The sequence below is a fragment of the Pan paniscus genome, chromosome 12, assembly GCF_029289425.2.
Source record: "Pan paniscus chromosome 12, NHGRI_mPanPan1-v2.0_pri, whole genome shotgun sequence".
NCBI classification, from domain to species: Eukaryota; Metazoa; Chordata; class Mammalia; order Primates; family Hominidae; genus Pan; species Pan paniscus.
Window position 1 is genome coordinate 21,050,528 of NC_073261.2, and position 27,529 is coordinate 21,078,056.

General features: G+C 51.4%; 1 protein-coding gene across 1 annotated transcript in view; it reads right to left on the reverse strand.

Annotated features, from left to right (window-relative positions):
* EDAR (ectodysplasin A receptor) overlaps positions 1-9,522 on the reverse strand; it is a 34,203-nt gene extending 24,681 nt beyond the window's left edge. The window contains exons 1-4 of the mRNA XM_034952415.4: positions 9,472-9,522; positions 8,627-8,749; positions 7,705-7,886; positions 1,928-2,013 (exon numbers count right to left, since the gene is read on the reverse strand). Coding sequence (XP_034808306.2) covers positions 1,928-2,013; positions 7,705-7,886; positions 8,627-8,749; positions 9,472-9,522 — 442 coding nt within the window. The remainder of the gene's footprint in view (positions 1-1,927; positions 2,014-7,704; positions 7,887-8,626; positions 8,750-9,471) is intronic.
* Between the last annotated feature and the right edge of the window lie 18,007 nt (positions 9,523-27,529).

Genomic DNA, 27,529 nt, shown 5'->3' on the forward strand with positions numbered 1-27,529 from the left:
CAGGTAAATCAAGAAAACAGAGGGGAGGGAGAGGTGCTCTTGACCACAACTATGGGTTTGACAAAGACAGGGCCTGCTGGACCTGGGCAGCCAGTTGGCAACTTCGGGCTCCTGATGAAATGTTTGCTGCCCAGGGTGGGGCTGCTGATGGCAGTCCTGTGTGTGTGGGTCTTAGTGACTCCATGGGGCTTTCTAGCTCTGACGTTTTTGCTGACTGCTGGGCAGGTGCTCTGAGTAAAGAGATCTCTGGATTGAGACCAGGGCAGGCCCAGGGGTGGAGGGCATCACTCTGTTTGGCATTCACACCGAGGCCCTAACCCAGAGGGCTCCATCCACCCCAAGGCCTATCTGGCCGCATCTCCCCATTTCCCAGATGGGTAAGCCGAGGCCTGGGGCCTTGCCCAAGGGGCCTCTAATGAGAACACAGCAGGACTGTCTATTTCTCTGCTGACCTCCTTCAGGGCTGGATTCTAAGGCCCTACCCCAAGGCCTTCCTCGGAGCCCGCTTTCAGTAAAGCAGGCAAGGGCTGGGGGTGGGAGTGGGGTGCGCCCATCTTTAAAATCTTGAGGACTCAGGGGACTTTGCTTGCTTTCCACATGTGATAGACCTCATTGCTGGACTTAGAGAGGCGCCCCTGCCGTGACTCAAGTCTGTTCTGGCTGCCAGACATTGAACATTGAAGGCTGTGCCATGTGAGAACTCTCGAACAGAAAAGCCCCTGAGGAGGGCTGCTCCTCTCCCAGGTTCCACAGGCAAAGATGCTTTTCTGAATAGGTGGGGAGTGTCTGACATCTTTCCAGACTGGTTCTTCACCCCAGAATGATCTGGCCTTGAATCAGCCTAGATCCCCACAGAGGACATGTGGGCCATGGCAGCTGGCTTCACCATGAGTCAGGCTGGCAGCCGAGCTGCGGCCTCCTCTAATTTGTGAATTAATTAGCATATGGCTGGCCAGGAAAATGGCTTTGAAGACGAGCAAACACATTGGTGCTGGGCTCATGCATTGCTCCTCCTGCAGCACAGCCCACAGCACAGAACCCTCCTCCTGGCTTGACCAAAAGGAGAGAGGAGATGCTGCGCCCCATTCCTGCTCCTCCCCTTCTTTCCAGCGTGATAAGATGCAGGCTCTCCTTCTCCTGGACAACACTATTATGAGACATGGGGGTAGTGGCGCCTTATGGAGAGCAAAGAGAGGCAGGGTCCCAGGGTCAGCTCCTCCTCCACCCTTGAAGGAGCCAGAGGGTGGCAAGTGCTCCTGCAGCCCGGCACCAGACACCCAGCTTCCTCCCAGCTGCTTGTCCTACCTGCCTTCGTCTCTCCCCAGACCACACATCTAAGAGTCTACACAGCACATTCCTCTGAGGCAGAGGTACCTGGCCCTTCCTCATAAACAGATGCCCATGAAAGCCAGAAAGGATAGCAGGAAAGAAACACCCCAAGGCAGGATTATAAACTCCTGAGACTGTTTACATGTGCTTTGTGGAATCTGTTTCATTAATTGTGATCACATTTATATTTTCCTTGGCCTCACTATCACCTAGCACTTTGTAGTACTTTGCAAAATAGTAGTACTTTGCCTCTGTGATCTCCTTTGTTTTTACAATAACCGTGAGAGATGGGAAGGTCAGATGTTAGTACCCCCATATTACCGATGAGAAAACCGAGGCTCATGGAGGTTAAGTGACTTGTCAGGTAGCTGGTGGCCGACCTGCACTAGAACCTCAGCCTCTGACTCAAGGCTCAGATGTGGCAAACCTCCCTCCCTTCATAGACCTGCCTGGACAGGCCACAGGGGCACTTTCACTAATGCTGTTACTGTGATTCACCTTGTCCAGGTGCCAGGATCGGCTCTTTCCTACACCCTCTGTAGTGAAAGAGATCCGTGCTGAACAAATACCGTGCTGGTGGAAGGACAAAGACACTCACATTCCTTGGTGTTGGGGGGCGCCAGGAGGCAGGAGTAGCAGACCATGCCATAGATGTTCCTCGGTCTGTTCTCCAGCATGTAGTAGCTACGGGGGAGAGACAAGACAAAACAGAGACAGGTGAGCTGGACAGCACACAGGCAGGGACTGGTGCAGAGAGCACGGTGGCCAGTCTGCAGGCCCACGATCAAGTCGGGCATGAGGCCACGCCCAGTCAGTCACCTGCTCTGTCCACTCAGTTTCCTTGGGGTTTCAGCCTGTCTTGAAATGGAGCATTCTTTTAACAATATTGAGCTGCCAACGTGGGCCTTTCTTTTAATCTCAGCCCCTTTCTGGTTCCTCTCTCTGCTGGCTGTGTTTAGTGTGTGTGCCATCACATCATCCACCAGAAATATCCCTGTGCCCCCACATGTAGGGCCTGCTTAGCCCCCCAGGGGTCACACCAACCAAGGCCAGACCTTCCTGGAGGAGGAACATGCCCTCTGTGAGCACCCTCCCCAGAGCCTGCAGCCTAGTGGGATTATAGGCATCAGTGTGCCTCTGGGACCCTTGGAACTCCCAAGCCATCTTTACTGCTGCTGAATGCCACCAGAGTGCAGCTGCAGGAGACAGATGGTTGTGCTGTCCAGAGAGGTCAATGCAGGTGGCCCTCATGATAGCTGGCAACACAACCAGGTTGTAAGTGCCTCCTTCTCAGAAAGCACTTGACAGAAGACACCCTTGGAAGTGCAAGCCTTTACGCTGGGGCTGCACACACAGTGCAAGGGACAAATCATTCACAGTAGCTCCGTTTGAAGTCCTTCAGCTCCCAGTGATGTTCCATTATGTCTTTCAGCTCCCCGATGTCACAGTGCCAGCCCCGTGGCTATATGACTGCTCAGGTCCTGCTCTCAGGGGTCTGCCCTGTGGCTGTGCTCCCTGCAGCTGTCCCGCTCCCAGGCACAGCCCCTGCTGGCACCACCCTCTCCTTGGGGCTCCCAGCTCGGGCGCCTTCCCTCTGCAGGCTCTAGCTCCTATCCTAGCCTGGGCCCATTTTCCATAAACAAATGCTCAGCGGAGAGCATGGAGCCATTTGTCACACTGTGAGAAGTCGATTAAATAACGTGAGCGGTGCCAACACTTTCCCTATTGCGATTCAAGAACTGGGATGAGAAGGAATATTTCCATGGCTGCTTTCTAATCTCTTTTTTACTAGCCAGGCCCCATGGAGGCCCCTGCTGACGGTAGTGCTAAGCAGCAGCCTGGCACGGGGGTCTGTGGGCTCCTGCCTTCCTGAGCCTGGACTGTTACCAGTAATGTTAGGACCATAATTGCCTGCCCTCCCTCAAAGCCCTTTATCCTCAGATCCCTGTGTATCTTGTAAACATTAATTAACCAATCTCAAAACACCTCCCAGAGAAGCCACGACAGCCAGTTTTACAGCTAAGCCTCTCGCAAATCTACCTTCTGCCCTCCAGAAGCCACTTCTTTCTATGAGGCAGGCCAAGGCACGTGTCTGCCACGTGGCCTTGTGAGTTCACGGGCATGTGGGCCAGACCAGGTCAACCTGCAGCTTTCTAACGTCCCTGGCCCACGCTGACACTTCTGAGAAACATCTCAGGCTCCTAGGTGGCCACCTGCTCCCCATCTCACCTCCTCTGTGCCTCACTTCCTCGCCCTTGCCTCCTCCACCTTTTCTCACTCTACCTCCACACATTCTCTCTCCCACCTAGGGGGATTGGTCCCGCTCCTGGGCTGGGAGGCCCTCCAGGGCAAGCCTTGTTCACGTCTCTATTCCTTGGACCTTGTGCTAGGTACTAAGGAAGGATGATTGTCTGTAAACATTGGCTGAATGAATGAATGACACCAAGTTCTTCTCCGTGGAACTTTGATGCTGAGGTGGACAGAGGCCCCAAAAGGCCTCTCTGCCCATCCTGGTTCACACCCCAGGTGCCGGGCTTGGTCTCTGTCGTGGGTAAAGCTCCAAGGCTACACGGTGGATGCAGAACACCCGGCTTTATGATGGGTGCCCAATGGGGCCACTACATTTTGAGCATGGGGAGGGTGGTGGCTCTGTCCCACGACTGTGTCTTTGACTTGTCCTGGGCACGAGACACCTTCTGTCACAGGCTGGCCACCCTCATCTGTGGGGGTCATGTGTATGGGTCAAGCTATGCAACCTATCAAGTCACTCAGTTAAGGAATATTGAAAGGTGATACACATTTTTTTTTTTTCCCCCTGAAACAGAGTCTCCTTCTGTTGCCCATGCTGGAGTACAGAGAAGCAATCTTGGCTCACCGCAACTTCGCCTCCCAGGTGCAAACAATTCTCCTGCCTCAGCCTCCCAAGTAGCTGGGATTACAGGCATGCACCACGACGCCTGGCTAATTTTTGTATTTTAATAGAGATGGGGTTTCACCTGTTGGCCAGGCTGGTCTCAAACTCCTGACCTCAAGTGATCCACCTGCCTTGGCATCCCAAAGTATTGGGATTACAGGCGTGAACCACCGAGCCTGACCGGTGATAAACTTTTAAAAAAACATTGGCTCCAAGAGGCTGTTATGAAACTGTCCTTCCTCACCCAGTGAGTGTTCAGTGCCTCCTGACAAGGAGAAGCCACCGTTTTCTAGCACGTATTGCTGCATGCAACATTTCTAAATGTTAGGTTCTCTCTGTAGGACTAGGCTAAACTCCTCACCGCCTGGCTTACACCTGGGTCTCTCATCCTGAGCTGCACAGCAACAAAGAACATGTGGCTGTCTTTTTCTGCCTGGGCTTGTCACCAACCCGAAATCAGGTGTTCATTTAGGGATCTCTGGCCCAGCTACAGAGTGTCCGGTCCCTTCGTCTTTCTGGAAAGGTCTAATTTCCTACTTTTTGATCCATATTTGTCTTTCTCCCTAGTCCCCCAACCCCTGTTCTACATGGGTTGATTCAGGTGTATAGCCCAGGACAAGAGTCAGTTTAAATGGGTCCCCTGGGGTCTGCTGTTTAAGGACTGACTTTCTCTCAGTCTGTAGGTGTAGATTTTCCCAGGGAGTTCCTTTCTTCAGGACTCTCATGCCTGTAAGGGACGCCGCAGATTCCCAGATGTTCATTTTCCTCCAACCGTGTTGGTGTGCAGAACCAGCGCAGAGTCGCTGTGTCCTGCCCCCTGCCCCCGCCATCCAGAATCGCGGGGTGGTGGAGCTCCTCCAGGGTGAGCCCTGGAGAGGTGAGGAAGCGTAACCTCTCTCTCCCCCTTTCCTCCTGTTTTGGTTCCCAGGTCTTCCCACACAACCTCTCCCAACAGGAAAGCCTCGGGTGCTGCTCATTGTTCAGCAAGTGTCCTGGCCACACTGTGGGGAGGGCGGAGCATCAGGAGGAGCACCTGCCAAACCGCAGGCAGGGGCCTGGGCCCGGGAGAGACTGGGACAAGGCAATCTGCATCCATAGCCTGACAGCCACTCGGATTCAGGAATGAACGCAGCCTTTCATGGAGCTAGTCACACCGGCCTGCCAAGACTCCTGTGATCCTCCTCTGTGACACAGCGTGACAGCCTCGTAAGAGGAAGTGGGGCCTCCAGGGTCCTACCCTGGGGAAGCCTTGTCTGCAGTAGAGGGGGCAGCATGAGCCCCTGAGAGGGGCTGGGATTCGGAGGTGAGGCGGGGGCCTTCAATTTTGGTGGGCGTTGGGACTGGCAGTGAGGCTTTGAGCAGACACAGCACATCATGGAGCCAACCTGGAAACTGTCCCCATCGTCTGCACCCCTGCGGAGCAGTGCGAAGGCACTCTGAGGCACGTGCTGAGGGTGTCTCTGCACAGGGTCCCTTGCCTGCCCAGCAGGTGTGCTGGGCCTTGCTATGTCCTGGGTGCTATGTCCTGGGTGGGCAGGTCACTGTCCCATGGAGTAGGGCGGGAGGCATCATGATTCCAGCACTGGAAAGAATGTTTAAAAGCCCAGAGAGCAGCCTGCCCACTAATTCTGCAGATGGCTGTCCACATTCGCCTGAATCCTTCTAGAGGCAGGGAGCTCACCACCCTTCCAGTGTCCAACTTCTTTAGTAATTACACACTTTCTGGTAAATGTATCAGAACCAAGCACGTTGTCTTCAGGCCACAGAGTCAGCCCTGGCCTTCGGGTACTGATGGACACCTTCTTGGGTCTGAACCGTAGCCAGGCCAGAGCCAGCAGCATAGGTCAGTGAGGTTCCGTGGTGCACCCACCCTCTCCCTGCAGTAGGAATTTGCCTCATGGGGAACACTTCTACTACAGCGGCTCCCAGCACCCTGAGTGCATAGCTGACTTCCCAGCTCTGGATCTCTGCCTGGAGGTTCAGGCCATCTCTGGGTTAGCTATCTAGGTCTGGATGTCCCATAGTCCCCTCAAATTCCACACACACAACCTCTATCCTCCCTCCACCTCCCCACCAAGCACCCTCTTGCTCCTGTCTTCTGCAGCTGACAAATGGCACTATTTCCACATGGCCAGTCACGGAGACACCTGAGTATCCTCTTCTGAATCTCTTTCCCCTTCTGAGTGCCATCTGCACCCCTGGTCAGTGCTGTCTTTCAGGGGGCTCTCAGATTCTTCCTCTCCTCCACCCCCGGTGCCTCTGCTCCAGCCCTCTCCCTGCCCACAGCATCCCTGGCTCAGCAGTCTGCGTGTTGACCTGCATCAGCTTCAAGCGGAAGGCTCAAGTCTTCAGCAGTGGTTTCCAGGGCCTGGTTCCATCTGCTCCCTGCCCTCCTGCCCAGCTTGTCCACACCCCCAGGTGTACAACTCTTGCTCTGGCCACAGGGACCCAATCAGAGCCCCAGGCACTGCCCAGCTGCTCAGCCCTCTGAACTCTGGCGTCAGCATCTCCACTTGCAGGCCTCTGTCCTAGTCCTATTTCTTAGCCTAACTCATCCAGGCATCACCTCCACAAATCTCCCAAGACCTCTGCTGACACTACCTCCCCAGCCATGAGGTGAGAGGTCCTTCTGCAACTCCTAGGACACTCTGAGTGTGCCTTATGCACTAAGCTGTGGTCACCTCCCCCGTCCCCACCGGCCTCATCACTGCCATCACCTCCCTTGTCCCCACCAGCCTCATCACTGCCATCACCTCTCCCACCTGTACCAGCTGTACCAGGGACACCACCACTGCTTTTATTTTTAATCTCTATTTGTAGCCCTTGCAAAGCATGATGTGTTGTGGCCACTAGGGGGAGGAAGCAGCAATGATCATGGCTCAGGATTTTCTGGGGATTTAGAGTCTGTATTTTCCTGGTCCCTGGCAGAATTTGCTGAGGTGTCATGCCTGGAAAAAGGAAGATTTTATCTTTCTCTCTTTCAGGCTAATTGCATTTTCAGCTTTTTGAAGACTTCTGATGCATAATCATTTTGGTGGGATTATAGGTATCATATGACTCAAATATTTTTATTAGTAACTTCCCCAGAGCGTTCCCAGGATACTAAAAATGCTGCTTTTGCATGAAATTTTAGTTTTCTTTTTCCCAAAGTGTTTCACATGTGCTACTGCACTGTAAGTATTCAAGCAATTTGTTTCCTTTTGGTGGTCAGAAGATATTATGATGGTTAATGGCCACTTAGGAGACACAGAGGCAGAGCCTGATGGGCTGCCTGTCCACCGGAGGGGCCAGGACTCTCCGTCCTGGATGCTGCTCCTTGTGGGACGGGACCAAGGACAGGTGTGCGGCTGCACCGAGGCCTGCAGTATCCATGACCCCCTGTTCCCAAGGTCCTTGCCCGTAGCCCCTCGAGGTTTTCTGCAGAAAGCATGCCAGGGTTTGCCAGGAGGGCCTGTGCTTACCCAGGGAGGCAAGGGCCACACTCAGCGTCATTCTCCATGTCCCCTGGTGTCAGCACGGTGGCCCGGAAGAAGCCCTCACAGTCTTTGTGACGCCTGCATATCTGGTAGCCTCCTTTGGAAAACTTCTCCGCCGGGCAGGGGACGCAGCCGTAGTCCTCGTCTTTGGTGCCGTAGCCACAGGACTGTCCAGGGAAAGAGGACAGGGGACACAGGTGAGTGCAGCAGCCAAACCATACGGACTCGGCCCACGGTCCTTGGGCAGTGACGTGCCCGCTGTCTCCAGAAGCTACTCTTGCCGGGCCTTGGTTTCCTGACTTGTCCTAACTGCAAAGCCCCCCAGGAACCAGCTCATGCTCTGGGCTTGCCCCTCTCCTCGCCACTCTCAGGCTCCAGATGCTGCCCCTTTTCTGAGCCTCCCTGAGATGAATTCAGCGAGCTGCTGGAATGCCCAGGCAGTGCAGGTAGCACTTGGCATCTGACTTTCCTCAGCTTGCTACAAGAACCAGACACTGAAACCCCGGAGGTTTCCCTTAGTGCTGAACAGAACACCCAGGCTTAGCTTGCCCAGAGGCGGAGGGAGATGCAGCACTCAGGGAAAAATGTACTAGTACTGGAGAATATTTCAATCCTGCTTCCAATCAGATGATCTGACGCTCATTTAATCAGGGTAGAGTGGGAAAGTGATCCTTTAAAAACATTTCAGAACTCCTGAAAAATCTGTTTACGAATGCTTAGCTGGTGAGTGCCATTCCTGGGCTCATGGCAGCTCTTTCCATCAATCTCAACGTCCAGGGAGTGTGACCGGCTGGTTTGATATACCCTGGCATCCCCTCACACAGCAATGCAGGCTCAGGGCAACAATGCCACAAGCAGGAGGCCTCCCCTGAGAGCGCACCAGGCCCCAGGAGGGCTGGGTCCTTACCAGGTAGGGCTCCTCTCCCGGCCCACACGGGGGGCACTCCTGGCACAGCCCCGTAGTCTGGTTGTAGTACTCGTTCTCACCGCAGTTTGAGTATTCCGCTCGGGCTGAGCACATCAGAGACACCTGCCAACAAAGGGGGGTGTCGTGGCCTCCGTACCTCCTTAGAAACACGTGTGACTCCTGCAAGACCCCAAGGTTGACATAGGAAGGGGGTGCCCTGCGGTGGGGGCTCTGCTGGGGGCTCGGTCTGGGAAGGTGCTCGTTTGTGAGTGCTCACTGCTGCTAAGTCTCCAGTGGCTCCTGGTTGATCACCTGGGCACGGCCAGCCCCCACTAGAACCACCCTGCCTCACCCCTGCTGGCCAAGCCTCATCCCACCATCAAGGCCTGCTCTGAATTCTCCTCATCAACGCACTTGCCAAGGTCATGGAGGAGGCGCCCCTGTCCCCCACTGAGCCTCTAATACAGTGGCTCCTCAGAACACCGGCGTGTCCAGGAGGATGGGGGTGGGGGTCTGAGTCTTCCAAGTCTTTCTCAGCTGCGCGGCCCCCAAGCATGAGCTCATCACATAGACACAGGGCTGTGTGTATCACACCACAAACAAGCAATCAAGAACGTTTATATCCATGAGACCCTATGAAGGGAGCTACCAACGAAATCAATTGTAACTTCAGCCTGGGGCAGAGTTCTGTGCTTTGCAGGCCTGGTTTCATTTCACCCTCAGAAGAACCCTGTGGAGGAGGGACTGTGATCAGCATTCCCGTTTTACAGCTGAAGAGGCCAAGAAACAGTCCAACCATCATGAGGATGAGGGTGCTGTGGGGGTGAGGGGCTCAGACCACTTACCACCAGGACGGGGAGCCAGGGCGTCTGCGTGCAGTCCCCCACATGGGCCATCCTCTCCCAAGGGCTCACCTGAAAGACATGCGTCATTAGCTGGGCACTGGCGGTAGCACCCCAGCCGGGGGTCTGGCTACCTTTATTTAACCCCACTGGATATAAGGTGCCTTCCAGCAAACAGAGGGGAAACTATACATCCTAAAAGAAAAGCAGCCATGAAGCTGAAGCTGTACCCATGCCACTTGGGCTGACTCTGGGGCCTTCCCAGCCTCGCAGCCATGCCTGGGAGGGAGCCTGAGAGGAGGCTGGGAGCACATGGAGGGCCCACGGTTAAACCCGAGGTTAGTGATTGTGTTTCTCGTGCTCAGAGGGTTTGGAGAAACCTAGTCTTACGTGAGCTTTAAGTCTGGAGTCCTCCAAGCCAGTCCTGGCCTTTGGGCTCCAGGACTTAGGAGGACCCCTGGAGAGACTGCCAGGAATTAGATTCTGGTCTTTGCCCCTCTGGATGCTCTCCCAGCCCCAGCTTAGTGTTCCTCCCTCTCTAAGAACAGGTTGTCCATCAAAGTGGACAAGTCCAATAACCTAACTTTACAGTTGAGATAGTGGGAGCCCAGAGAGGTTAAGTGACTTGCCCCAGGTCACACAGCTACTTAAGGGATTGAGCATGGCTGCAGCTGTTCAGGTGTTCAGATACTTTTCACCAACTATTAATATTACACGAATGCACTCCCTTGAAGGAGGAGGTGGGTTTTTTTTTCTTTTTTTTTTTGCTTGTTTTTTCACTTTCTGAATGGAGACCTGTGTTTCTGACTCAAAGCAATTTTACTTGATAGTCTGGGTATTAATTAGCCTGGCTAATTACAAAGAGAGATAATGTGCTCTAGTGATCGCCTAAATTCCCCAGTGGCTGCACTCTGGTTCACTGTCCTCTTGCCACAACAAAACAGCAAGTACTCTTCTAGATGCTGGGTTGTGTGAGGAACCTTCCAGAATCAACCACTGACTCAGACCAGAAGACCAGCTGGGCCATGGAACCCAAACTCCCCAAGACCTTTCACCCTCAGAATTCTCTTGTCCTTAGCAAGCCATCATTGGTCATGAAAACCAATTAATTCCCAATACCACACACAAAAATACCGTGATGAACATACGCCATGATGCATAGGAACCTTCCCTCCCTTCCTCCTTTTCTTTCTTTCTTTTGGAAAAGTCCTGCAACAGCCTAAAGGCATTAGGGAGAAAAGTAGCGAAAGATTATTTATTGGAAATAAATTAAGTAGGAGAGGCTGGGCGTGGTGGCTCACACCTGTAATCCCAACACTTTGGGAGGCCGAGACAGGCGGATCACGAGGTCAGGAGATCCAGACCATCCTGGCTAACAAGGCGAAACCCCGTCTCTACTAAAAATACAAAAAAATTACCCGGGCATGGTGGTGGGCGCCTGTAGTCCCAGCTACTCGGGAGGCTGAGGCAGGAGAATGGCATGAACCCGGGAGGCGGAGCTTGCAGTGAGCCGAGATTGTGCCACTGCACTCCAGCCTGGGCGACAGAGTGAGACTCAGTCTCAAAAAAAAAAAAAAAAAAAAAAAGAAAGAAAGAAATTAAGTTGGAGAAGGAGGTGAGAGCTGTGTAAGTCAGCAGCCAGGGAACGGTGGAGAAGAGCAAAAGACCAGGGGCCCTGTCAGTGGGGACTGACATGGACAATCTTCTTTTCCAAATCCCCCAGGACTTAAGGGCTTGTTCACTGAGATTTCTGGAAAGAGAATGGTCCTTTAGGAGATGCACCCAATGCCAAGTACGTATGTGTTTTTAACACATAAACCGTGGGGAAAACATTCAAACCATAGCAGCATGGAAATGTCTCTTCCCATCCGAGGCAGACAAGGCTGCTGCTTAACTTATGGAACTAATCAGTTAATTGGCTGCTAGGGAGCTTCCAGTCTGCAGGTCTTCCAGAGATCCCTGGGGAGCACGCCTGTCCTGCCTCCCGAGTACAACAGCACATGCCCTCGCTCCCGTACGAAGAGGGTGGGCAGGATCCTGGCAGGGCCTTAAGCTGGTACGCTTGTTTATCATTGCAACAAATAAACACCCACAAAAAATCCAAAGGAACTTCAGTTTCCTGAAACACCAAGCAGGGCTGTAACACCTGTTGTTGGGTGAGAAAGAAATGATAGAGAAAAATGCCTCCGGGTGTATTTGTAAAGTTTCTAAATGCATGAAAGCAGGTCTGGAGCGATGCCTGCTGAACTTCCAGCAAAGATTTTTTTGGCAGTAACTGAAATCGGGTGGGGGTGACCAAGGACTGAGGGAGCATTCTGGGGAACATTCACTTTTTATTTTATGCAGGTCTGTATTGTCTGAGTGGTCTAGAAGAGAGAGTATGAATTCTGTGATAAAGGAAAAATCGTGTGTCCCTGGCTGCTCTAAGAATAGGCGGGGGAAGGGGGTCCCAGGGGAGATCCCAGAGAACAGACCTGACTGGGGTCACTGGCAAAGCACAGCAGTGGTCCTGGGTCTTTCCTTGGGTCTCGGCTGTTGGCCCAGTCACCTTGGAGGTGTCTCACTTGGTGGAGACCTCCAGGTGGCTTTGGGGAAGGAAGAGTTCTGTTTCCAGACCCTCTTGATGAGGTTCAAAAACTGCCTTTCCCCACACACTGCCTGCACTTCAGTGTTGCATTTACCGTTTGGAAAACACTAAATGGACTGAGGCAAGATTGAGGAGCCAGCCACCCCAGTGGTGAACTCGCTGGGTGTTTTCCTTCTAGCAACAGAGCAAGCTGGGGCAGGCAGCGACGGGAGATCGGGGTGGCGGGGAGGCAAGGGCGACCTGCAGCCTGCCAGGTGGGGGAGGGTTGGGTGCAAGCAAAGGCCTGAAGGGGAACTGATAGGAGCCTGTTCCCCCTCCCAGCAGCCCTGGACTTGGCTTCAGGATGGTGGGGTTAGCAGAGATAGGTTTCCACTGAGTCTGTGGATAGGGCCAGAGGCTCTCAGCAGGGCTGGAGGCCTTCCAAGAACCATATGAATGGTTTCTAATTTAATTGACTTCTAATTATAGCTGAGCCTCGGAGGGCTTCCCTGAATAACTGAGAAGGGCTGGGCCTGCCGCACCTTAGTGTCAACCAGGAGCACTTATCGAAAGGCGCAATTAAAACGTTCCCAGGTAAACCCAAGCAGAGAGAAAAGAAAAACGAATAGATACACAAAGCAGAACTAAAAGTCTGTTGCCTTAGATGTGTTTCATTATTGTTACCAATTCTCTGAGAGGGTGAGTGGGGTCTGGGGGAGGGGAGCACAGGGCAGCCTGTGGTTTGGATCCCACTTCTCAGACTGCAGATACAGGCAGGAGGTGGGCCACTGGGCGCTGGGGGGCTGATGGCTCCCAGTCGTGATCTCCTGTTTGTTTTACTTTGGGGATCCCCAATCTCCATCAGTGCCTGGCAATGCTGCTGGGGTATGAGACCAAGGACCTGACTGAGGTGGGGCTCCAGCCTCGTGCACACTGAGCTCCCATATTTGTGACAGTGATGGGGAGAGGGAGCACCTGTCTTAGTCTGCTTTGTGCTGCTAGAACAGAATACCACGGACTGGCTAATGAACTGAAGTTTATTTGGGGTTCTGGGTCTGGGAAGTCCAAGAGCGCGTGGCTGCATCCGGTGAGAGCCTTCTTTCCATGTCATAATATGGCAGAGGGCATCACATGGTGATAAGAGAGTGCAAGCAGGGCCAATTCACTGTTATAACCAGCCCACTCTCGAGATAACGAACCCACTCCCGCGATGATGACATTAAGTCATTCATGAGGGCAGAGCCTCACGACCTCATCACCTCCCCACCTTTCAAACCTGTTCACTGGGGATTAAGGGATTAAGTTTTTAACACATAAACTGTGGGGAAAACATTCAAACCAAAGCAGCGTGGAAATGTCTCTTCCCACCCGAGGCAGACAAGGCTGCTGCTTAACTTGTGGAACTAACCAGTTAATTGGCTAGTGATCCAGTTCAGGGGTTGTGAAGCCAGTAGCCACCCAGCAGGTTCTGTGAACACACTCTTTTGGAGTCAAGCCTCACCTGTTGGTTACCTAGTGCCTGTAGGCATTTCATGATATAAGAGACCCCATGACCAGGTAAGTCTAGAATATCTCAAATCTGGCCCTTTACGGAAAAGGTCTGCCCACTCCTGCCTGAATTAACAGCTTCTCTTCCCCGACCTGCTCTCTCTTTCTCTGCCTTTGGCCCTTCCTTCCTCAATTCCCATCTAGAATGATGACACAGCTGTAATCACATCAGCTTATGACTACTGAGCTCAGACCCCAGCCAGGCACTACCATGGCTTAATCCTCACCATTGCCACTTTGTTGCTCAAAGTGGGGCCCCTGGACCAGCAGCATTAGCATCAGCTGGGAGCTCATTAGAAATGCAGAATCTCAGCCCCGCCCAGACCTGCTGTCTGGGATCTGCTTTTCAACCAGATCTGCAGGTGGTCTGTGTGCACATTAAAGTTTGAGAAGCACTGGTCTAGACGATCTCCTAGCAACATCTTGCTGAGGTGGGGAGAGAATGTTTAATGTTTAATTAATGTTTAATTCCTTCTGGGAGCCCAGGAAGAAAGCCTTGGCTGGGTCTCTCCCTCTTTAAGTTCTGGCCTTCTTCCAAAGAACAAATGCCGTCATTAGCACCCCTTTTCACACACACACACACACGCAGACTCTGCACTAGACACTGATTCCCTTAATCTTGTTAGAGTTCATTCATTTGTTCAACAAAGAGCTGCGGAGCTGCTACTATGTGGCAATCTTATAGGCCCTAAGGACGGTGCCAGACAGATAGCGTCCCTGCTCTATTGGGCCTTTATCTGTCCAGGGAGCCAGACATGGAAGACATCATTATATACAAGTTTGGCCCCCTTTCCTAGCCGCCCTCCCCTAGACTCAGTCTCCTCTCTGAGCTGCTCGCCTCTTGGAATGGCCTTCACCCTTGGTGGTGTGGCTTTGACTGTCTATACTTGTCATCACGGCTGCCTCCAGAGCACAGACAGTGCCCACTGCAGGAAGAAGGTGGCCGTCCTCCCTACTGGTCACCACCTTTAGGAGAAGCAGAGTCACTGCCTCGGCTGGCAGATGGTCCAGCCTCCGGGACTTCCCATTCTTCCACCCAGTTGGGCCCCCCTTGACTGTGACGGTGCTACCTCTTCCAAAAGCTTCTCCCTGAAAGGGCCACACCTCATATCTGTGGGAAGCAGCTGAGGCCAGGTGGCTGTGGGAAGCCTTGGCAGGCCTGATGGTTCGGAGTTACCTTTTAAAGTCTGTAGGACGGATGTCCTTTTTGTCTGTGGCCCCTCCAGCGTGCTTACCTGGCCTGGCCCAGCAGGGCTTGCCACGCCTGGGTTGACCGCATCACGGACAGGGCGGGGAGAGGCTGTGGCTGGCCCACTCAGCTCCATGGGCACAAGCTCTTCCATGGCGGGAGGCAAGGTGCTGGCAACGGCCTGTGTCTGGGAGGCAGCCACAGAGCTGGCTGCGGCTCCCTGCCCACCCAGCGCTACTCTCCTTCCCCGGCCTCCCACGCTCTCCTTCCTCCAGGAAGACCCAAGGGGAGGCTGCCGGTGGCCTCCTCCCCACACCCAGCAGGATTCAGTACTCCTCCGCCTCCCTGAAGCCCCCACTTCCCATCAACCCAGACAGACCTCCCTTCCCTGTAGGGAGCCCGCAAGGTCACCATCAGAGCAGCTGAAAACACTTCCATTTGATGTGATTTACAGCTCTGAATCTTCCCTGTCTCAGCTGAGGAGTGCTAATTAATATTAGATTGGGAGGAGAGGGATGCATTCTCTTTCCACTTCTGCTTTAGTCGGATCTGTTTCACCGGAGCAGGAGGAAAGCAGAGAAGGTAGCCTGGGAGTCCCTCCTGCCCCATGCAGCACTTAGTGTCCTGCTGGCCTTGCCAGCCTGAAGCCCTCAGTGATTTCTGACCCATTTCCATTTTGCACTGGGTCCCACAAATTAAATAGCCGGTCCTGTTCCCAGCCTCTCTGGCCAGGCAGGGGAGGCCCCCCCGCATTGCTGTGCCAGGGAACAGACACGCAGAGCACAGGCCAAACGTCTTGTCAAGACCACAGGCACCGTCCTTCCCAAGGCTGGAGTGGAGGGTGACGCTGAAACAGAAGTGACTGGCAACAGAGCACACTGGCGGGCCCCAGAGTTTCAAACAGCATCACATGGGGGTTTATAAGCAGCCACTCTTCTTTATCACTGCACTGAAAATCTTTCATTTGCAAACTCCCTGGTGAAGATTTCAGGGCTATGAGGGGCAAACTGACCTTTGGCAGCCCCTCAAAGGTGGTGGGCTGTGTCCCTGCATTCTCTCAAGCCCTAAGTCTCTCAAGGGTGTTGCCCACCCCAAACATATGGGTGTGAGTGTGTGCATACACGTGAGTGTATGTATATCTGTGAGCACCTATGTGTGAGTGTATGTATTGTATATGTGAGGATGTGTGTATGCATGTGTATATGTGAGTGTGTGCATAAGAGTATGTGTATGTGTGTGTATGAATGTATGCATGTGTAAGTGTAGGTGAGTGTGTGTGTGAGTGTGTGAATGTTATGTGTGTGTATGCTTATGTGTAAGTGTATTTGTATATGAGTGTATGTGTGTGAGTGTATGTGTATGTTTGTGTGTATGTGTATGTTTATATGTGTGAGTATAAGTGTATGCGATGTGTATGTGTGTGAGTGTATGTGTGTGTGTATGTGTGTGTGTATCTGTGTATGAGTGTATGCATATGAATGTATGTGTGTGAATGTATGTGTGTGTATGTGGCAAACCCAGACAGGCCCCATGCACAGTGGACCTGCGGGGAGAGGCACAGATGAGGGCAAACCAAATGGCCCTGAGCCCTCGGGTGGGGCCTTCTCAAAAGACGTGGACAGAGGTAGGTTTGAGTTGAAAGTTTAAAATCCAAGTTCCCAAGTTTCCTTTGTTAATTTGAATTGAGATAATACTCAGAAAACAGATATTCTTGCACACGTAGAATAATAAATATAATGCATGAAACACTTATTTACTTCTAGATTTTCTTTTGAAGGATCACTACTAATACAAATAAGCATGTCCAATTCTTCAGAACTCTCTGTGCATCACTGAATCTTCAGCAGAACCCACAGAGGCAGGAAGAGCATGGAAAATCAGTATTTTGGACACATCTGTTCACGTCTCATCTTTCTATTTGACTCAACTTTTTCCGCTAGTCTTTATTTTCCTACATATAAACCAGTGACGATGATAATTTCTGAAGTGCAGTAAACAGTTGTGGCCTAAAAACATTTCTGAACACCAACATGGTTATTGCTGCTTGTCAGACTAGGTTTGGGCTTCTCAGAATGCTAATTATGTTATGAAGCAGGTGTGTGTGCACTTGTACACAGAACTGGGGCTGGCGTCCCAAAGAGGAAGGAAGCTCTCTCTGCATTTCCCACAGTTTGTGGTGCCCGGGTGCTCTGCACTCTTGGAGGATTGCTCACGAAAATAACGTGGCTTGCAAATATCCATGCAGAAGTTCAGAGGGAGAGCACTTATCCTCATCCCAATGTCCTGCTGTAAAGATATGTGTTCACAATTTCATTTCTGTTTCATTGAATGCCTCAGAGCTGAAAGGATCTTGTCGAACTGACAAGCTTGGAGAAGTTTTGAAAAAAAAATCCCTACTTTTTTGCCTTATCAAAATTGAGGGAAAGCATTTTCAGGGTGAAATCAGAAAAGTTATCATAACTAACACATTGCTTTAAATTACAAAATGCAAGTTTTTCTAGGACTTCTTCCCCCCACCCTCCCCCCACCCCCCAGAGTCTTGCTCTGTAGCCCAGGCTGGCAGTGGCATGATCTTGGCTCACTGCAACCTCCACCTCCTGGGTTCAAGCAATTCTCCTGCCTCAGCCTCTCGAGTAGCTGCGACTACAGGCACCCGCCACCACATCCAGCTAATTTTTGTATTTTTATTAGAGACGGGGTTTCACCATGTTGGTCAGGCTGGTCTCGAACTCCTGACCTCATGATCTGCCCACCTCAGCCTCCCAAAGTGCTGGGATTACAGGCATGAGCCACCGTGCCTGGCCACTCTAGGACTCTTATATAAGCATAGTAACATGAAGTTTTGTTGAAACATGATAGGAGCCACTCTTCAGCACTTTAATACACATGCCACTCATCCTTCCATTTGTCGTTGTTGTTTTTGAGATGGAGTCTTGCTCTGTCACCCAGGCTACAGTGTAGTGGCACGATCTCAGCTCACTGCAACCTCTGCAACCTCCGCCTCCCAGGTTCCAGGGATTCTCCTGCCTCAGCCTCTGTAGTAGCTGGGACTACAGGCGTGCGCCACCACACTTGGCTAATTTTTGTATTTTTAGTAGAGATGGGGTTTCACCATGTTGGCAAGGCTGGTCTTGAACTCCTGACTTCAAGTGTCTAGTGCAGAGTATGTGTATGTGAAAATGGGTGCTAATGACAGATTACCAGGTGGGGAGGTCAGGAGGACTGTCCCAAGTCCCAAGAAGAGATGATGTCTAAGAGTTAGCCAGGAATCACAATGGAAAAGTAGAGAGAGAGGGAACAGTGTGGGTGAGGGCTGGGAGGAGGAGAACATGTCCCGTGAGGAAATGCAGTCACAGTGTATCCCCTGTAAGGCCATTGCTATACCCTCTTCTCTCAGCAATAGATGAATGAGTTATTCGCTTAACTGCATTCTGATAAAACCAAGAACTCTTTCTTGTTTTCTGTTAATGGGCTACTGTGCTGGGTCCTCCCTCAGCTCTTGTCCTCATTTCTTTGCTCTCATCAGCTCAGAGATATTTGGAAAGCAATACTTTCAGCCTGCCCTGCCTCCCCCAGACCCAGCCATTCCTGTTGGATCTGGACTCCACTAGAGAACAGAAAGTTGGCACCTTAAAATATTTGTGGTGTGATGGAGACGAGGCCTCCTGCATGAACGTGTCTCAGTGACACTGATTCTGCTTCACAACAAAAGCAAAACAAGAACGTAATCCTTAATCATTGAAAGACACGCTACTAGAATCCCAAGCTATGTCAGCCAGACAGAAGACATCAATTTGACTGAGACGATAGCCTCTAAGTTAAGGAAGTTGAAGAATATGAACCATTTATTGGCACCGGGATCAATAGAGTCTAAAATAGTACAGAGCTGCCGCAGGCAATGACGTGAAGAGGCGGAAAAGATGACTGCCATTATTACCTGTCCCGAGGGCCTGCAGAGGGCTTGCTGCTCCTCTCAGGCTGGCTATTGTAGGTAATGCAGAAGGTGCCCACATGGGTGGTGGAGGCTGAGCCTCCCAGGATGGCTCGGATGGTCTGAAGGGGAAGGTGCAGGGAGGGAGGACGTTTGGGGGCTGGCAAAGCACATGTGGCTCCTCCATGGCCGAGCCTGCCCACGTGCCTCCTACTCCGCAGCCCTTGCCTCCCACTCCCCACCTCAGCTGCCCCTTTGAAGTCACTACGAGCCCAGGGAGTAGTGGGAATCTCAGTGCGTGGCCCATGTACTCTGGGCTCCCCTGGGCCATGCCTGAGCCCCAGATCGGGCGGAGGTGAGGGCAGCCAGGCTCTCTGCTCCTCCTCTGTATCAAGCATCCAGTGCCGTCGTCACACAATGTGAATGTGGAGTCACGTGCAGAATAACAAAGAAGTAGCTTCTGAGCGAAGACCAAGCGCAATTACAACACGTCACACCACGCGATGACGTGGGTCTGAACGGGGCAGGCTTCCAGGGGCAACAGTGCAAAATGATGAGAGTGGTGTTCTCAGACTCTGCATGTTCCCCAAGAACCTACAAGTTGATGTCCTGATTAGTGGCACAGATTTTTGTACTCTTATTGCTAAGATGATAGTTTTAAAAATAATCACGTTTATTGAGTTGTAATTAACTCGCAATAAGCTTCACATTTTCCAGTTACAGGTGGGAGACTTTGATAACGTGTATACACCCCCTGTGGCTTGATACAGAGCCCATCTCTTCCAGAGCATCTCTTGCGCCCTTGATCATCAATCTGCCCCACGCTGGGCTGTCACCGGTCGTCACTATAAATTTAAACCGATTTTGCCTGTTCTAGATCTTCATATACATGGAATCGGGCAGCTGGTTTCTTTCATTGAATATAATACCTGTGATGCGTCTGCGTTGTGAGAATTAGGACTTTAGTCCTTTTTATTGCCGAATCGTATTCCACTGCATTCGTAAACCACGATGTTTCTCCATTTGCCCATTCCATTTGTTTTTGCTAAGACTACATTTGCAAAATGGTTTTTGGTTGTTTTCTGGGCCTGGGCAGTCCTGACCTTGCTTTTGATGTCGGTGACTCAAACGTGAGGCAGGTTCCCAAAGGGGCTGCCCCTGGCTTTTGTCTGAATCTGCTCTGGCCAGAGGAGAGTCCTGGTAGCTCACAGCCTTCCTCCCAGTCACCAGGGCAAGGCGGAGGCACTGAGCTTCCAAACAGCTTCCCCTGAGCTGTTCCCTTTGAGGGGCTTCCTGGTGACCCTTCCTGACCAGCTGGCAGCTGCCATGGGTAACTTACACTCAGCTCTGAGGGTCCTCTGCACCAGCTCAGGGCATGGCCAACAGGGAAGAGTAGAAGGAGAAGAAAAACGATCTCCTTGGCCCAGAGGCACCCAGGGACTAGTTCTCAACAAGTCACTTCCAAAAGATGGTGTCTTACAACAACCTGACTGCCATTATAAATAATCACCCTCAACCCAAGCCTTCTCTCCTAGGATGTGTATTATGCTCGCACACAGAATTGGCTCAGAGGAGAAGCAAGCAGCCCATGTGTGAGGCCCTCACTACCCAAGGGCACTTCTGCCCTGGTCCCAGCAGCCTCTTTCCAGCCTCAGTGAACGTGTATGCCCAAGGAGGCCAGTGCCCGACAGCAGGTGGGAGCTTATCAGGTCACAGCCGACAAAGCTCTGCGGCACAGAGAGGCCTGTCCATGCCACGGTTCCCTGCTGGCCGGGGAAGGTGGCTGCCTTTCAGGTGCCCCTTGTGTGATGGAAACTCCACAGGTGCCTCAGAGAAAGTTCGCTGGGCTTCTTCCGGAACCTGTGTTTGGAAGTGGACCTGCAGGTGTGTGTGCTGGGGGCAGAGGCCCCATCTCTCAGCCTGCTGAGCATATTCGTGAAGGGCCTATCCAGCGCCAGACTTGTCACTAAACCTCCCCAGCATTGCAAGGGAGGCACTCACTACTCCCCACATAACACATGGAGTCAATGGCGGCTCAGAGAGGGTGAGCGACTTGCTAAGGTCACACAGACAGAGGTGGGAGAGCCGAGGCACAATGCCGGATCTACTCAACTTTCGACACTTCTACACAGCTTTGGGAACAGAGGTCTGGGAGTCAAGAGAAAGGCTGGCGATGGCTGAGGCTGAGGGGAGGAAGGGCTCCAAGTGAGTCAAGGGGCCTGGGCGTGGATCCATGGACTTGGTTTCATCCCACCCCTGTGGACCTGTGGCAGTTGGAAAGTTCCCGGGGAGGCCAGGTGAACCACGATGAACCATGGCGACGGCAGGGGCCAGCGTCCCCGTCTCCCTCCCGTTCTAGAAGACATAAATGGTGTCTTCATTTTGTGAGTCTGCGCTGAGTGAGGCCATGAGGCGGGCGATTCCGCCACCTGCTTTCCACGCCAGAGGCCTTTCAAGATGGCGGGAGCCCTGCGGTTCCAGCGCGTTCCTGTTCCCGCCTCTCCTTTTACCGTGAAGCCAGCTTAGCTCCCAGGCACAACCCTGGCCATCTGGACTCTCATGAAGGTTCATGCCCTGAGAACTTCAGGAGGAGGGGTGCTAAGAAAACTCAACAGCAGCAACAAAAACATTTTCAGGCCCCCAGTCTTTTAAGTTTGAGCGGGTAGGATTTTTGTTTGTTTGTTTGTTTGTTTTGAACCATTCAATAGATGGATTTTCTCCCTGCTCCTAATCCTGGGATTAGACCATGCCTTCCCGGCCCCTTCGCTGACGTGGAGGTAACCCGGAACAGGTGGCGTTTCACCAGGCAGGTGACCCGGATGGTGCAGGGCTATAAATAACCATTAAATGTCCCTTTCAGAGTGGGCTTTTTTTCCCTCCCTTACATTCGAGTCCCAGCATGAAGCAAATAACTCATAAATTTGGATCCTTCCTGTCAAACTCAGGGTCTTGTTCTACCGGTTTGAAAGAGAATTCGTTTTTTCGTCATTCTCTTTTCAAGTACAGTAACGGGAAGGCCTTGAGAAGGGCAAGCTTAGCAAAGGCACCTATAGAGCACCTGAGACGGATCTGCTCCGACTCCAAAGGGCTCTGCTGCACCCTGGGAGAAACAGAGGGGAGGCTTTCTATCCCTCAGAGCTTGGGGATCAGAGTAAAACCTTTCATTTCTGGCTCACCTCATTCTTTATATAGTTAAATTATGTATTAATGGGATACAGATTAAACTGCAATCACACCGTATTCATCTCTCTACCCTGTGCCTTTTTTCCAAGGTGAAAGAGCTGACGTTACTACTGAAGCCCTGGACAAACTTTTTGAAAAAGAGATTGCTGGGGCAGGTGGTGACTAGTCCGAATTATCCAGAACCAGTGTGACATGGGGCAGTCACCACGGGCTTGGGAGGACTCACTTCCGAGCACAACAAAATGTCCAGAGCGAAGACTCCGCGTATTTTCCGTGGCCTGGTGTGTTGCGTAACAGCAGCCATCCTTTCTTGGCTCTTTCTTGGTGGCTGGTGTCTGCTCTCCAGTTTGGGGGAGATGAATCCATGGGGCTGAGCACCCCTCCTTTCTCCAGGATGCTCTGTGTTGCTCCGCAGCACAACCCAGGCTGGGGCAGAGGGCTGGATGCCAGCCCGGGGCTGAGCAGAGACTAGAATTCCTCTGAGCCTATAACCTTGCATACCATTTCCACCCACTGCACCTCAGTTACGTTGCTTCCAAAACAGGGAGACAGGTTTTCCTGCTCACTCATTTCTCAGAGGGTAAACTGAGGTGAATGCATGTGGAAGTGTTTTGAATGTAAAAGTCTTGATGTAGATTGTGGTTTCTCAGGAATGTACACAGGCAATTGCTATCCAGCCACGTAGGAGCAAACACTCTGTTCCTGTTTCTGTCTCTGTTCGGCAGGAATGGTATATTCTTTTTTTTGAGACAGAGTCTCGCTCTGTCGGCCAGGCTGGAGTGCAGTGGCACGATCTCGGCTCACCGCAACCTCTGCCTCCTGGGCTCAGGCAATTCTCCTGCCTCAGTCTCCCAAGTAGCTGGGATTACAGGGCTGTACCAACATGCCTGGCAAATTTTTGTATTTTTAGTAGAGACGGGGTTTCACCATGTTGGCGGGGCTGGCCCTGAACTCCTGACCTCAGGTAATCCACCCGCCTTGGCCTCCCAAAGTGCTGGGATTACAGGCGTGAACCACCGTGCCTGGCCCAGGAATGGTATATTCTTTCAGATAATTTAAAATAGTTTGACTATGGCTGCGGCAACAATGGCCATGGAGCCAATGCTGTTGCCTCTAACCTCATGGGGCTGTTAATCTGGCTGTGGGTGAAGCAGGCTCTCCTGGATTGATAATGGGCTCCTTCACAAGCAGACCTGGCCCACATTCCTGCCCTCAGCAGACCTTACGAAGCCCTGCTGGGCTAAGTGCCAGGGTGGGGGATAGGGTGGGCAAAGGCAGCAAAACAAGGAGAGGCCCTGGGTCCTGGTGTCTGGGCCTGGGAGGGAGGGGCTGCAGCACCCCCACCGTGCAGAGGAGGGAGCTGTGGCACAGAGCCGGTCCCAGACCTTCCTGAGGTCACAGAGTCAAGGGAGAAGGCTGAGCCAGAGAGCTGACCGCAGAGGCCAAGCTTCTAATCCCAGGCCAGGAGCTACGGTCGCCGCCATCTGCAGGTCCCAGAGGAACTGATGCCGGGGAGGTGCTTTGAGCCCTTTGACATGAGCAGAAGGCCTAGGGTGTCCCTGCTTGGATGTTTCCCGTGGTGCAAAGGGCAAGGTTTCAATGATCACCATATTATACCAGCCTGGTGATTTGAAAAAGTTGCTCCCTGCTGTCTGGCTTGCATTGTACAGTCTGGTGCTTTCTGCCCTTGAATGTGCAAAGGAGTTGTGACTATGCATGTGGGTGCTGCCTGTCCGTGAGGCAGCTCAGGAAGCTCAATCCTGTGTGGGGAGCAACAGCTATAGGGCACTCAGCCAAGCCCAGCTTGGGTGGGGGCGAGCTCCCCGTCCTGGGGCACTGTATATTCCAGGGGCCAATGGGATGCTATGCCACTGAGTCCAAGCATGTAATCTTTAAAGACATCTTTTATTAGGTGTTTCATTACACATTTCACTACTCCAGCAGTTCCAAGGCCATTTATTTATTTATCCCCATGCCAAGAGCCCCCAAGCAACGCCAAGGCATTTGGAACTAGAGTATGCTGGTACTAAAATAAAATTAAAACCTGTTTTAAAGCCTTGAGACTTACTAATTTATTAAATTACTAAAAGGGGCAATGTCTCTGGGTCTTAAGAGGAGCCAGCAGAGGGCTGAACAGGATGGATAAGCTGGGCTTGTTGGCACTGTCTGCATTTTAAATGCCAGCCACCAAGAACACCAGGAAAAAGGACTGGAAATGAATGGAAAATAAAAATGCAGCTAACTTTCTAAAAATTTGAGATCTATTTATTTCTAAATGCCATGGATCCCAAATGGATAAACAAAGTATGGCATATGCACACAATGGAATATTACTCAGCCTTAAAAAGGAAAGACTTTCTGACACATGCTACAGTATGCATGAGCCTTGAGGACATTTTGCTAAGTAAGATAAGCCAGTCACGAAAGGACAAATATCATGTGATCCCACTTGTATGAGGTCCCCAGAGTAGTCAGATTCACAGAGACGGAAAGTAGAATGTGGGTTGCCAGGGGCACATGTTACTTTGTCATGAAGATGCCTATTCTATCCTATGCTTCCATTTGACCCTTCCTCAAAATAAAAGACAGTTCAAGCAAACTAATGACTTGATTGCATTTTCTGACTCCATTCTCTGCACTAGTACTGGCAGCATTAGTCCTCAGACATGAAGGAATCTGACATTAGGGAGGGCTGCCAAGTTTCTGGTGACTCCAAGGACACACCAGCCCCTCCTCCTGGCAGTCCTCCACACCCTGTGAGATGTGCTCGGAGTGTGTCCCAGCAGCTGTGAGGAGCTGTCAGGTACAAAATGCACCAGGGCATGACTGGGTATACTCAGCCTCCCCCGACTTTATCACAGGCTCTTCAGATACACCCCAAACTCATGTCAGTACCTACGGGTGACAGTGACGGGAGTAGCACCTGGGACAACACATATCTGAGTGTGTTCAGCATTGCCCTGTGCCTGCACACCATGGGGCTTGGTAAAGACTTGCAGAGCTGAATTATGCACAAAGACAACCCCTTGGGGACTGGTGTCAGGAATATTGGCAGCACCAAACAATTCTTAAAAAGTTGGCTCTCTGGCCAAACACATATTTTACATACTAAAAAGTGGAATTATATTAGTCCATTCTCCCATTCTCACACTGCTATAAAGACTGGGTAACTTATAAAGAAAGAAGGTTTAATTGACTCACAGTTCCACATGGCTGGCAGGCCTCAGGAAACTTACAGTCATAGCAGAAGGCAAAGGGGAAGCAAAACACATCTTACACAGTGGCAAGAGAAAGACAGTGAAGAGGGAAGTGCCAGATACATATCAAACAACCAGATCTCATGAGAACTCACTCACTATCATGAGAACATCATGGGGGAAAGCGCCCCATGATCCAATCACCTCCCACCATGTTTCTCCCTTGACATGTGGGAATTACAATTTGAGATGAGATTTGGGTGGGGACACAGAGCCAAACCTTATTCTGCCCCTGGTCCCTCCCAAATCTCTTTTTTTTTTTTCACATTTCAAAACCAATCATGCCTTCCCAACAGTCTCCCAAAGTCTTACTGACTCCAGCATTAACCCAAAAGTCCAAAGTCTCATCTGAGACAAGGCAAATCCCTTCTGCCTATAAGCCTGTAAAATCAAAAGCAAGTTAGTTACTTCCAAGATACAATGGAGATACAGCCATTGAGTTTCCATTCCAAATGGGAAAAATTGGCCAAAACAAAGGGGCCATAGGCCCCATGCAAAAGTCTGAAACCTGGCCGGGCAGTCATTAAATCTTAAAGCTCCAAAATCTTCCTTGACTCCATGTCTCACATCCAGGGCATGCTGATGCAAGGGGTGGGCTCCCATGGCTTTGGACAGCTCTGCCTCTGTGGCTCTGCAGGGTACAGCTCCTGTAACTGCTTTCATGGGCTGGTGTTGAGTGCCTGTGGATTTTCCAAGTGCATGGTGCAAGCTGTCGGTGGATCTACCATTCTCGGGTCTGGAAAATGGTGGTGCTCTTCTCACAGCTCCACTAGGCAGTGCCCCAGTGGGGACTCTGTGTGGGGGCTCCAACTGCATTGCCTTGGTAGAGGTTCTCCATGAGGGCTTCACCCCTGCAGTAGACTTCTGCCTGGACATCCAGGCATTTTCATACATACTCTGAAATCCAGGTGGAGACTCCCAAAGCTCAATTCTTGTCTTCTGCACCCCCGCAGTCCCAACACCAAGTGGAAGTTGCCAAGGCTTGGGACTTGCACCCTCTGAAGCAATGGCCTGAGCTGTACCTTGGTCCCTTTTAGCTGCAGCTGGAGCTGGAGTGGCTGGGATGCAGGATGCCAAGTCCTGGGGCTGCACAGGGCCCATGAAACCATTTTTCCCTCCCAGGCCTCCGGGTCTGTGGTGGCAGAGGCTGGTGTGAAGATCACTGACATGCCCTGGAGACATTTCCTCCACTGTCTTGACTATTAACATTCAACTCCTTGTTACTTATGCAAATTTCTGCAGCCAGTTTGAATTCCTCCCCAGAAAATGGGTTTTTCTTTTCTACCATATAGTTAGGTTGCAAATTTTCCAAACCTTTATGCTCTGCTTCCTTTTTAAACATAAGTTCCAATTTCAAACCATCTTTCTGTGAATGCACATGACTGAATGCTTTCAGAAAAAGCCAGGTCACATCTTGAATGCTTGGCTATAGAAATTTCTTCTGCCAGATGCCCTAAATCATCTCTCTCAATTTCAAAGTTCCACGGATCTCTAGAGCAGGGGCAAAATGCCACCAGTCTCTTTGCTAAAGCATAGCAAGAGTGACCTTTGCTTCAGTTCCCAATAAGTCCCTCATGTCCATCTGAGACCACCTAAGCCTGGACTTCATTGTCTATATCACTATTGGCATTTTGGTCAAAATCATTCAACAAGTCTGTAGGAAGTTCCAAACGTTCCCATGTCTTCCTGTCTTCTTCTGAGCTTTCCAAACTATTTCAACCTCTGTCTGTTACTCAGTTCCAAAGTTGCTTCCAAATTTTCAGGTTGTCTTTATAGCAGTACCCCAATCTACCAGTACCAATTCTCTGTATTAGTCCGTTCTCACACTGCTATAAAGATACTACCTGAGACTGGGTAATTTATAAAGAAAGGAGATTTAATTGATTCACAGTTCTGAATGGCTGGGAGGCCTCAGGAAACTCACAGTCATCACAGAAGGCAAAGGGGAAGCAAGGCACGTCTCACATGGTGGCAGGAGAGAGAGAGAGAGTGAAGTGGGGAGTGCCAGACACTTATCAAACAACCAAATATCGTGAGAACTAACTCAATATCATGAGAACAACATGGGGAAAACTGCTCCCATGATCCAACCACCTCCCACCAGGTCTCTCCCTGGACATGTGGGGATTACAGCTTGAGATGAGATTTGGCTGGGGACACAGAGACAAATCATCATATACTAAAAAGTAGAGTTGGCCGGGCATGGTGGCTCATGCGTATAATCCCAGCACTTTGGGATGCCGAGGCAGGATGATCACTTGAGGCCAGGAGTTCAAGACCAGTCTGACAAGATAGTGAGACCCCCATCACTAAAAAACTTTAAAAAATTAGTTAAAAACACATACATGTTTTTAGGCAGAGTCTCACTCTGTCACCCAGGCTGGAGT